The sequence below is a fragment of the Gopherus flavomarginatus genome, chromosome 4 (assembly GCF_025201925.1).
Source record: "Gopherus flavomarginatus isolate rGopFla2 chromosome 4, rGopFla2.mat.asm, whole genome shotgun sequence".
In the NCBI taxonomy this organism is placed as follows: domain Eukaryota; kingdom Metazoa; phylum Chordata; order Testudines; family Testudinidae; genus Gopherus; species Gopherus flavomarginatus.
The window spans coordinates 101,583,143-101,595,024 of record NC_066620.1 but is presented as its reverse complement, the minus strand read 5'-3'; the positions used below and the strand labels follow the sequence as shown (position 1 = coordinate 101,595,024).

The 11,882-nt window shown below is 41.5% G+C and overlaps 1 protein-coding gene across 1 annotated transcript in view; it reads left to right on the top strand.

Moving 5' to 3' along the window:
• Nucleotides 1-449: 449 nt before the first annotated feature.
• The window catches only part of CCDC170 (coiled-coil domain containing 170), an 88,159-nt gene continuing 76,726 nt past the window's right edge, over nucleotides 450-11,882 (top strand). Inside the window, 3 exon segments of the mRNA XM_050949569.1 lie at nucleotides 450-736; nucleotides 4,327-4,403; nucleotides 6,873-6,900. Of these exon segments, the coding sequence (XP_050805526.1) occupies nucleotides 599-736; nucleotides 4,327-4,403; nucleotides 6,873-6,900 (243 nt within the window). The 5' untranslated portion in view covers nucleotides 450-598.

Here is an 11,882-nt window from a genome sequence, read left to right as displayed (position 1 = left end):
ATAAATAAATCACAATGATTTAGATAGTAAATCACAGTGATTTACATGTGTATATGTGCATATTTATTAGTTTTTCCTAAAGTAAATTAACTATTTTTGGAAAATTTGTCAGTGCAGCCACCAAAAACCGTGCTGTGAGAACCCCTGGTCTAGCCCGCCCCGCATCACAGCACAGGCCAGTCCACCCGGTTCCCGGTCACAGCGGGGCGCGGCTGAGGCGGGCTCTGCACTAGGTGGGGCAGGGGCGGAAGCACCAGCTACCAGCGCCTCCTGCACCCCCTCGGGCGGCTGCGGTGCAGAGCAGGGGGTGGCGCCTGGCGGGGGCGCTGCTGCCCCGGTGCCCACCGCGGAACCCAGAGCTCGGCCGGCACCCGCCCCGAGGCCGCGCGGGACAGGGAGACGCCTGTCTCGGCCACGAAAACAGGCCCATGCGATTTGGACAAGTCTCGCGACAGCTGAGGAAGCTCCGCCTCCTCAGTGTACGCGTCGTCATGGCGACCGCTTCCCGGGTAACGTTGTGCGCTGCAGGCTGGGGGCGCGAGGAGAGAGCAGCAGGGAAGATTTGAATGGAACGTTCCGGCGCAGATCCCCGGGGAACATGAGCAGCAACAGTCTCAGGAGCAGTGACGGCAGCTCGCGCGCGGGGTCCGCCTGCTCCCGGCTCATTGACGTGACCAGCAACGCGGCGCTGCTGCCCGCCCTTTGCCCCGCGGCTACAGCGCCCCGCGCCGCTGAGGTACCCAGCCGCGTCCCTGTCCGGTTTGCACGGACTGCGGGGCAGAGCCGGGCTTGGATGCAGCGTCCCCCGGCCTCCTGTTCCTATCAGGCTGCGCTGCCTGGGACCAGGACCTTGCTCTTCTCTGCGCTCAGCGTCCTCCTGCAGCCCTCCGCCGGGATCTCACTGCTCTGTGGGGTCCTAAGGCTGGGCAGGGGAACGGTTCTTAGGCAGGCTGTATGTGTGTGGGGGCGGGATGGACTGAGCAATGGAACTTCCCCCTTAGTTCCCTGGTCCCAGCCCGCTGCAGAATCCCGTTGCACCCCTCCCGGGAGCTTGGCTGCCTAGTTCCAGAGTCGAGGAGTTTATGCACAGTTGTAGAGTCACACTGTGAGTCAGAAGAAACAGTCCTGAAGAGTAGCAGTAGTACAGAGAACAAGAGGTGGGAAAGGGCTGTAGGGAGCCATCCTAGGGCCAGGGAGCTGAGCTTTGACTGCAGGGGCCTGGGGACCCAGGGGTATCCAGGTGCTCTGCTGCTAATCAGTGCATTCTAGCACCCCAGGCTTGCTCCCAGTTGCTGTGTCTCCCCCCAGGTGGTGTGTTCCTACAGTGACAGAAAAGCTGTGCCTCTGCTACAGGACTGCTGGCATAGCTATGCCAGTAGAGTCACCATAGTGTAAATGTAGACAGAATCACAGGTGCTTCACCAGAGGAAGCACCTGCTTCTCACGGTGAGGAGGCACAAATATGGGTTGGGAAGCAGAACCAAAGGCCAGGGCTGAGCAGCAGAACTCCTGGCTGACTCTGGCCTCTGCCACATACTGGTCCTCAGCCTCACTGTAGAGTCCCAGTAAGCATCCCAACCTCCTCATTCCCATTTTAACTAACATGTCACTAATCCAGCACATTTTATCACATGATATTTACTTAAATTTTTTAAATAACACTGTGCCCCTCCAAAATTAAAAAAGGCATCAACCTGCATTTCATTGTAATTTTATGTTCCTTTCAAATATTTTTCTATTTTTGCTATATGCAGCTGTGACACCCAAGTTTTAATGGTTACTCTAGTAGAGTAGAGTATACTCACTTTGTTGAAGACCTGTTACCCCTTTGTTGCCTGTGCTATTTCTGAAAACCGTTCTCCATCCTGACTCTTATGATGTGTGCTCCCACCTATGCCACCAATTTCGAGGAGTGGCTTTTTGGCCTTTGGAAGATCTCTGGGTTTAAGAGGTGTAACAACAAATGCATGTCTAGATGATTTCCTACAGAATGGAGGTGAGATAGATTGAAGATTTTCTGTATACACTACTAACACTATACTCCTTGCAGATGATTGACTTTGCCTAGTTTATCTCATGGTAAAATTATAATGTCCTCTCTCCACTGGGATTTTACAGTGCAGTTGCTAATGCATATTAATTATCATGTGTCAAAACACACTCTTTTTAGCAGTGAAGGCAAAGCCTTAGACAAGAACATGCAATCCAGCTCACCTAACAGCTGATAGAAACCCTACCTGTTTTAGTGACTCCCTGATGTAGTGATTCTCAGACTGTGTTCCATAGCATAAGAGGGTCTGCAAAGACTTTCCACAGATCCTTGACAGTTCCAAGGTTCATATTTTTGTATGCAGAATTTATTTGCCTCTTTTTGAATCCTCTCCTGCTTCTAGTTACTGCTAAACCAGCATTTCTAGACTCAGTTGACTTTTATCTCCAGTTTTACTTTTGAAGAATTATTTCATTTTTTTTGCCATTGGATGCCTCCAGATTGATACACAACATCAGGAATTAAAAAAAAAAATCAGATGAAGGTGCTCCTGAAGCCAGTGACAGGGGATTTACAAATTTGGGAAAAAAGCTAATCCTTGAGATTAACACCAGGATCTGAGAGGGGTAGGGTGTGCAATTTTAATTGCAATTAATGTGTTTGAGAGGGGGCATGAATTTTGGAAAAGTTTGGGCAGAGTTTCTTCAAGTTCAATAAATTCTAGTCTAGTGTTTCCAAGACAGAATGGCTAATTTCTAGCTGCCTCAAAGCTGTTCTATTGATCTGTTAGCCAGTTTTCAGACATTTCAGATACTTGGAGGGGGAAAAAAATAGCCTTTTTATTCAAATGCTTGTTTCTATGGAGGATGACTGACACTGATTTTAATACTGCAAAATGCGACTACAAGTTCCCTTTTTGTTTCAGTTTTTAGTTTCACCTCATCATTTTGTCAATTTTAGCAGCTGCATTGATTCACATACTACAGAGCACTAGAGATAGTTGATTCAATAATTTAAATAAAGTCTGACTGATAATTAAAACTTATCTTTACAAATTCAAGGACAAAGTTTTTTCTTGTTAAACGTTGCAAAAGGGAGTATCTTCAGTGTGCTAGGAATTTACTTGTGTTATCCAAGGCTCTTCTTCATTGCGTTTCTTTATCTTTCTTCAAACTGATTCCTTCGAAACTGTGGTATGATGGCTTTGATGTGAAGTTAAAGGTGAGGCTCAAGGATATTGCTTGGAAGGAAATGAAACCACTTGCCTGCTAAAGCAATAGTAAAAAGCGTAGTTAACGTAAAAGTCCATCATTTTAACAATACTTTATTCAGTAGGAAAAACAGCTATTAATAGAGTGAATGGCTGAGTATCAGCTGACTTTTGTTAACAGTGGGATGTGATTTTTCTATTGCGCTAAATTGTTTTGTTGCTCTGCTTAGAATTTTTGTTTTTCAACATTCTGAAGTTCATTGCCATTTTAGTAAATACAGCTTTCAACCTGTTAAAAAAACTCATGCTATTGAAAAGTTTTCTTATATTTTAGAATCGATAGTAAAAAAGAAATATAAAAAATGGTCTGTAACTAGGTGACTTCTAAATGAAAAACACACTTAAAATTACTTCTGCAGGTATGCAGAAGTATATGTAATAATTGTGACTGATCAGAGCTGGTGGAGTAGAGAGAGATGCAGGATGTGACCCTTAAAATTTATGCCGTGAGCAAGCCAACTGTATATTCATAAGCATATATCTGTTCAGTGAAATGCACGACATAGAAAGCATAAGACAAAGAGGATATTAAAATAGAATATTGGCATTGTTAGAATGTCCATCACCTTTGTGGTCTCTCCTCCATTTACAAATCTCTCATTAATACTAATTTCTTCTACAAAGCCTTATACTGTTTGTTGTCTACCAACCAATAGATAAAACAAAGCAAACAAGTGAAACTGCATGTGAGCAAGCAGTGACTTTCTGCACAGTCAGTTGCTGTTGCTGCCTCTCATTCCTCCCACGCTTCGTCTGCTGGCAGCAAGATCTGTACTCTGTTTCCATTTTTGTTTTTTAAAGCATATAAGAGGTGTTGAGATCAAAATAATTACAAATAATAAAACATTCAGCTTTTCCACAGCATTTATTTCACTAAACTGTTGAAGCAAAGCAGCAGAGGGACCTATTTCCCTGATGTTTTCTTTTTACTACATCCCTTAATTAATCAAGTCTTTATCAGAAGATGTAAGATGTTGTTATAAAAGCTGAAATATCAATGTTTGCATAATTGTCTTGAGATAACTGCTGTTCTTAACCATCCTAAACAGTTATTTATCACATTTAGGTCCAAGATCAACTCACCATAATGAAGAGACAAGTGGAAGAGAGAGCGAATTTAACTGCTGTCTGTAGTGTTGGAAGGTAAGAATAACTTTTTGGTTGCCGTGTGACTTTCTTTTGAGCATATTAAACAACTTTGAATTAGGCTTGTTAATACATAAACAATAGGGCAGAATGATTCTTATCTGTCTAACAATATTTTAATGACTACAGCAGATTGGGCAGGACTTACCTTCAGAAGAGAAACACTGAAAATGCCAGAAGTAATTGATTTTATTCACCTGGACTATTATGCTTGTTTCAGAAAAGATACAGTAATGTTTAAAAAAAATCCAGAGAAGCACATCAGAAATAATCAGAGGATTGGCAGGAATTACAAGCCAAAAGTTAGATCTGTTTGGAAAGGAGAAGACTAACTGGACAGGCAGACTTGATTGTGATGATGAAGGATATAGTGAAAAGTGATCATTGTCTTCAACCTTTTCCATAATGTGAAAATAAAGAGAATAAAACTGAAATGCAGTAATTCTATATGAAGATATACCTATCTCATAGAACTGGAAGGGACCCTGAAGGTCATCAAGTCCAGCCTTCTGCCTTCACTAGCAGGACCAAGTACTGATTTTGCCCCAGATCCCTAAGTGGCCAACTCAAGGATTGAACTCACAACCCACATGGATTGGTTTATCAGAGTAGAATCCATTATAACTACACTGGTTAATATTATAAGGGCGTTACACTAAGTACTTTTGAGTTTTAGATTTCATATGCTAGATTTTAAAGTTTGAGAACTGTTGGTTTAGGTGTATTATTATTTTGCTTTAATATCAAAGATTTCTGGGCCCTTTACTCCAGGTAAAATGACCAAAGTTGTGTGAAAGGGCTCTAAAAGGTGTGGATTCAACTCTGGGAGAATTCTGGCACAGCTAGTGGAATTAGGGAAGACAGCCATAGGCTGTCCTCTGGGGTACCCTTGCAAGGCCTGGTGTGTGTGTCGGTGGGGGTGAGGGGGAAACACTGTCACCCCACAGGCTGTCAGGGACAGGCTGCCATGATTTCAACAGACCCTTTTCCCAAAGTTGTCTAGAATCAGGATGGTGCAAGAATGGCTTAAAGCCACATTAACCCCCACCCACCAAGGCTTGCTAGTTCTGTACTTTCTCTCTTATAGTATATCTACACTGCAAAAAAGATGTGTTCTTTAACTCAGGTTAGCTAATCCACATTAACTAGCTGTGGTTAAAATATCAGTGAAGACATGGCAATTTAGCTTTTAACTTGAGTTAAGAGCTCAAATTCAACTCCTGGCTGTCCTACAGGCTAACTTGAGTTAAAAGCCAAATTACCACATCTTGGCTGCTATTTTAATCTGTGTTAGTTAATACAGAGTAGATAACCCTAGTTAAGAACACACCATTTTTTCTTTTTTTGCAGTGTAGACATACTATCAGAGGTGCAGTCCAAAATCTCACCCCTCCTATTGACCTAACTCAGTGGTCCCCAGCCGTGTGGCGGACGTGCATCTGCCGAAATTCCATCAACAAGTGGCAACGTCAATAGGCGTCGCTGCTGAAATACCGCCAAAAATCGGCAGCATTTTGGCGGCAACACCTCTGGATGATGCAGCTTGTTGGCGGCATTTCGGTGGATGCTTGTCCACTGGCCAATACGCGGGTGTACTTAGACACTGTGGTGGACGCCGTGTTGGGGACCCCTGACCTAACTGTTCAGAATGAGCCCGTTTTTAATGCACATGTGTGTCCATGAATATTAATGTAATTAAAAATAGAAACACTGTCAGCACAACTCTTCTTTATTTTGTTAAATAAGAATCTGGTATGACGTAGAAGATGAAGCTTTGGGTTTAGCAATGCTAGTCAGCTTTTTCCCTTTCTTTTTATTTGTTTATTTAATTGTGCTAAGACCCAATGGTTCCAATCAGTGTTGAGACCTGGTGTGCTAGGCACTGTACAAATATATAGGCAGAAACAGTTCCCCAAGAACTTCCAATCTAAAAAGACTAAAAACTGTTAAATTGTGGTGGAAAGGGATGCAACATACAAATAACAGCTTATGATTAAGATTGACTCGTGTCATGTTTATTGCATGGAATTTATTTTTTGTTTTGTTTTTATTTGTGCCTGAGGGCTTAAATGGGAAATTGGGTAAAAAGAAGAGGAGTGAAATTGATGAGGCGAGAAGAGGAAGGAGATCAGAGGGGGTAAAGGTAGAGGGGGTGACAGGACAAAAGTTGGTAATGTAACTGGAGCAGAGATCACAGGCCGTGTGAAGAAGTCTATCATGACAGTGAGTAGATGAGTGTTTGAAGGCTGCTGTGGCTGCTATTGAAGGGCTTCTGGTGGCTGGGGCCTCTGAGGGGCTGCTACAGAAACTCTCCCTACACCTGCTGTCTCCTGCTCTTATGCCCTTATTTTGTTGATGGAACAACAGGAAATAGGTCAATAGAACAGATATGTGAAAATTCTCAAATATTCTATATTTTGATATCAAACTTTTTTTTTCAATTCTTTCTCCCATTTGTTTCTTTAGAAACAAAGGAAGAACAGAAGCACAAAAGGTTAGTGAGTCATTTTTTATTTCTGTTGCGAAATGTGCTAGTTGCTTTTCAGATACAGAGAAAGATGCCATCCCTGTTCTGAATAGCGTGCGGGGTCGAAACAGAGAAAGTGTTGGGGAAAGGGATGCAGTATGCCAACTGGTCAGTTAGGATGGTGATTGACACTTGTCTTATGGAGGGTTTTCATTGTTTTGATGTATATTTCTTTATATATTTGTTTCACTAGTATTAGGGATTTTGAGAGGGCAGTTGTTGGGGTTAAAATGATAGTGAAGAATGGTGGGGAAGGGGTTGTGTGAATTAAAGGAAGAAAGATGGCAAAAACATAATGGGAAGAGAATGATGGTGGGCAACTAAAGTATTGCAGTGATATCAAAAGGCAGGGGAGTGTAACAAGGTGGTTTTGGTGGTTCACCTTCTTTAGGAGGTGGTGGAGCTGTGCATAAAGCTACTGAAGTTCTGCTGACTCACTGTGGCAGGTGCAGCTTGCTGACTCAATTCTTTATATAAGGAAGATGAGAGTGGCTCTTTGTAACAGGAAACTGGGGCCTAGGTCAGATAAGTCTCTACAGGGAAACCATAGGAACACCCATAGGCTGAGGTTTGCATTTTTCTCATTGTGTGATCAGCCAATAAAGCCAAAAACCCCAGGAAAAGGGGCATGTTTAGACTACAAAGAGTGGAGATTCTGTTTCGGGCATCATGTGTTGTGGTGGGGTATCCACCTGCTTGCACTTGGGATGAAAGGGGACAGCAATGAAAGGTATTATAGCAAATGAAATAAATAATACATCGAGTCCAAGTTACGAAGTTGAGCAAATGATGATATGTGAAGGCTTCTGGCAGCTGCTGCTGCCCATATAAAGGAGTTGTAGGATTGGATTCTGGGTCCAGTATAATGGGCTTGTTCCCCTGGAACTGGTGGGGAGGGGAGGTTAGAAGGCACAGACTTAACCCCTTACCTCTTTGGCTGTAGCTGGTTTTGGGATTTCCATAATCCACTCCAGATTGCTGCCGCTGTTCCCCATGTGGAAGGGCCAGGAGAGGCCTCTGTTACGTGTGTATTATATGGATTGGATTGTTTTCATTTAACTGTAATGACTTGAATTTTATTGATCTGCATTGGAGACACTTCTTCTGAACTGAATTGTACAATGCAGATCTTAGATGAGTGACAGTTGATAAAACTCGCTTGTAGTTATTATTTAAAAATGTTATTTAATTTATTTCATGTTGTTTGCACCAGCTTGTGAGACAAGAATGAATAGTAGAGGTGAAGCATTATGCAAGTGGGCTTTTCTGTTCTTGTTTGAGGGAGTGCCAGATCTGCTTAATATACTTCAATATCTTAGTCAACTGCTTGGCACTGGTATGGCTCACCAGTCAGGTTTGTGCAAACTAAGTAGCAAAATGTAGAAATTAATGTGTTTACTTAATGTGTACATAAATATACATATTCCCCCTCCAAAACCCACGTGTATATATATAGAAAATCCACATGGACAATAATATAGAAGTTCCAACTTTTCCAGCCCCTGGTGCCACAATGATCATTAGGGGCAGATTGAGAAAAGTATTTAGGTGGCTAAAGATGCAAATAGATACTTAGAGGGATTTTCAAAAGTGCCTGAGTTAGGAACTAACTTCCATTAACTTTAATGTGAGTTAGGTGCGGAACCTACTGAGGGACTATTGTAAATCCATCAGGTGTCTGTCTGCATCTTTAGCCATCTAAATACCTTTGTCAATCTGTCCCTAGATGAACAGTGCAGGTTTTAGATCCTCAGGCAGTAAGGCATTTTTGTATTGCTGAGGATCAGGGATCTTCCTCTACAACATTACTCTATTATTTTGTGCTGTATTTATCAGTTTGATGAGACTCCTATGTAATGATATCGGAGAATAAGAGATGGTGGTTAAATTCATTCATTTTATGTTTGTTTAGAGGAAAGGAGAAATTCACAGTAATATGAAATTCAGCCGGAAGAGATGGTGATATTACTATTTCATTTGTTTGTATTGTGGTAGTGCCTAGAAGCCCAAATCGTGGACTGGGGATCTGTTATACTGAGTGTTGTATGCGTATGGAACAAAAATAAAAGCCCTGTCCTAAAAATCTGAACACGTGATGTTAGACAACCGGTGGAGTAAAACAGGAGGGAGGATGGTAGCAGATAAGTGCTTGTAATAAGTAGCAAGCATAATATGGTAGTAAGTACAGGATTCTGGGAAAACCACTGCCCTGTAGAGGTGTGATTTCTAAAGCACACTAATGTGTTGCTGGGTAGCCCTGCTGGCATGCACTAAAGGTTCCCTCTTGTGCTTTAACTTAGTGCTCTTTGAACCAGTACTTTAAAGGGCTTTAGGGAACATTACAAAGAGATTACTCATTACAGAGCTACTATAATGAGTAATGTAAAATAATATACATTACTCATTCTAGTATATACAGAGAGAGCAAGCCCTGAAAATACCCAATTTTTGGACATTACATCAAATGAAAATTGCAAACAGTAAAGCCCCAAAATGAAATTAATAAACTAAAGAAACCCAACACAGAAGCCCTGATTATAAGCTATAATGTCAGTATTTACTCTTTCAGTGCTAGAGTGTGTAGTTTTCACTTGTGTACCTGCTTTGATCAGCAAACAAAACTAGTTACTAAGTACATTAGCAAGGTGTTGTATTCACTACAACATCAAAACAATGAAAATTCTTTGTGTTGTCATTGGAAAGATATAGTGTTGTTACCAGACCTGTGCTTTTTATAGTTTCCCCAAAACTGCGCCAGGCCGTGGAGTGACAAGAACAAGTCCTTTGTTTGTTAAAAGACTGACATTTGACCAACGAACAAATGTGGCATTATTTCATCTAGATAATTTATTTTGTGACTTTTCCCAAGATACTAATCCTGAGCAGGCTGATGTTTTTCTAAACTACTAATTAAAATATGCATAGGAGAAGAACATGTGTGCATCCATGTGGTGATAACAGTCGTGATAAATTCCAGAGCAGTGTAATAAATCACATTTATCTTTAACTTTTGGCTGCCTCATGTGTACCTAAATATGTTTCCCTGCATTCTGCTCATTACTCTGTCACCCCTAGGACTGGTAACATTCCTCAACTCTCATCAACTCCAAAGTTTTCTTAAAACAACCTTCCACAGAAATGTTTTGTCCTTTTCCCTTAAATATGAAATTAACTGTTATCCCCAAAATAATGACTATCCTCAGAAGTAGGAGGGATAATATTCAGTCTTGCACCAGTGACAGCTTTCACTGATCTCTTGTGACCCATTGAGGAAACCAGAGCTTTATATAATTGGAAAGCTCTGCATTCCCTCTTCCAGGGAAATACATACCGCTTGTTTCTTGCCTTGGTTTAAATAGTAACCTATTATTTTACCTATAGTAACCTATTATTTTACCTATAGAAAACCTTTGTAGTAGTTTTTAGAGATTTTAAAAATATATTAATTATAATTTTCCTCTCCCTCTTGGGCTTATACATTTGGATTTAAATGATAAGGGAGTCTGACTTTACAAGCAGAGGGATGCCAAAGTCATATAAGAAGAAAATTTAAATATCTCAAAACAATTGCTTAGGATGACCTACATAAATTTAATATCTTCACCACTTGTGACTGATGTGCATAATCCCAAACTCAGGCTCAGAAAATACACCGCTGCATGCATTTTCTGTATTATAGCTGAATTGCCAGCTATAAGGTTGCCTGTGGGTTTCTATTGTGAACTCCCTTTTTTATTTATTCATCGCTCTTTCAAGTTAGGAAAGAGACATATGGATGCAAAATGCAAGGGTGCAATTTGGCATGCAGTGGGTTTGGTGTGGTGCACTGCCTCAGTGGAGCTCCTGGAGGTATAGACATGAGGACTTGTCTGCAGGTGGAGTTCTTCAGAGACAATTGTTAGGATATAGATATTCAGGCCTGTCTGCAAAGGCCTATACTTTAAGAATTTAGGTGTATTCTCATTGCTTAGCTAATTATAGAGGTATGAAAAAAAGAATCAAAATCACTGTCTGCCGGTGTAAGGGCCTTCTCTTACTGTGACAGTCTGAGGCCTGGTTCTTAGGCTAAGGCCTTCAGCTAAGCAGCAAAGGCAGCCATAAGCTGGGAAGTGTATGGTCACATCCTGACATTCCAAACTAGTCACATTGAAATAAGGCTATTGGGTTGTTAGGAATACAATCCTGTCCTGATATTCCTGTCACCTCCAGAGAAAGGAAAGAGCCTGGAAAATGTGAAAGGAAACTTAGTTTGATAGCATCCTGTCTGGCAAGAACTCACTTATCAATAGCTGGGATGTGAAATCCTCATTTCTGCATTGTTCTGCCACTGTAGTCTCCACTTCCCTATTGTTTGTCTGTATAATCTCTGTCTGGTTCTGTGATTGTTTCTGTCTGCTGTATGATTATTTTTGTTGGGTGTAAAGCAGTTATGGTGGTGGGATATAATTGGTTAAATAACCATGTTACAGTATGTTAGGATTGGTTAGTTAAATTTCAGTAAAATGATTGGTTATGGTATAGCTAAGCAGAGCTCAAGTTTTACTGTATAGTCTGCAGTCAATCAGGAAGTTAAGGGGGGAATGGGAACAGGAAATGGGAACAGGGACACAGGCAAGGCTCTGTGGTGTTAGAGTTGGGAAGGGGGACACTGAGGAAAGAAACTGGAATCATGCTTGCTGAAAGTTCACCCCAATAAACATCGAATTATTTGCACCTTTGAACTTTGGGTATTGTTGCTCTCTGTTCATGCGAGAAGGACCAGGGAAGTGAGAGAGTGAAGGAATAAGCCCCCTAACAATAGTTATTCTGGAATAACTATTCTTGAAGAACAATATGCATGAACATTCTTATTTGGAATAAAAGTGTCCACATGTGGAGTTAATCAGGAATGACTCTGTGGGTAGACAAGCCCTGAGAAACCCTTGAAGAGGAGGGAGTGTGCCCTTTCC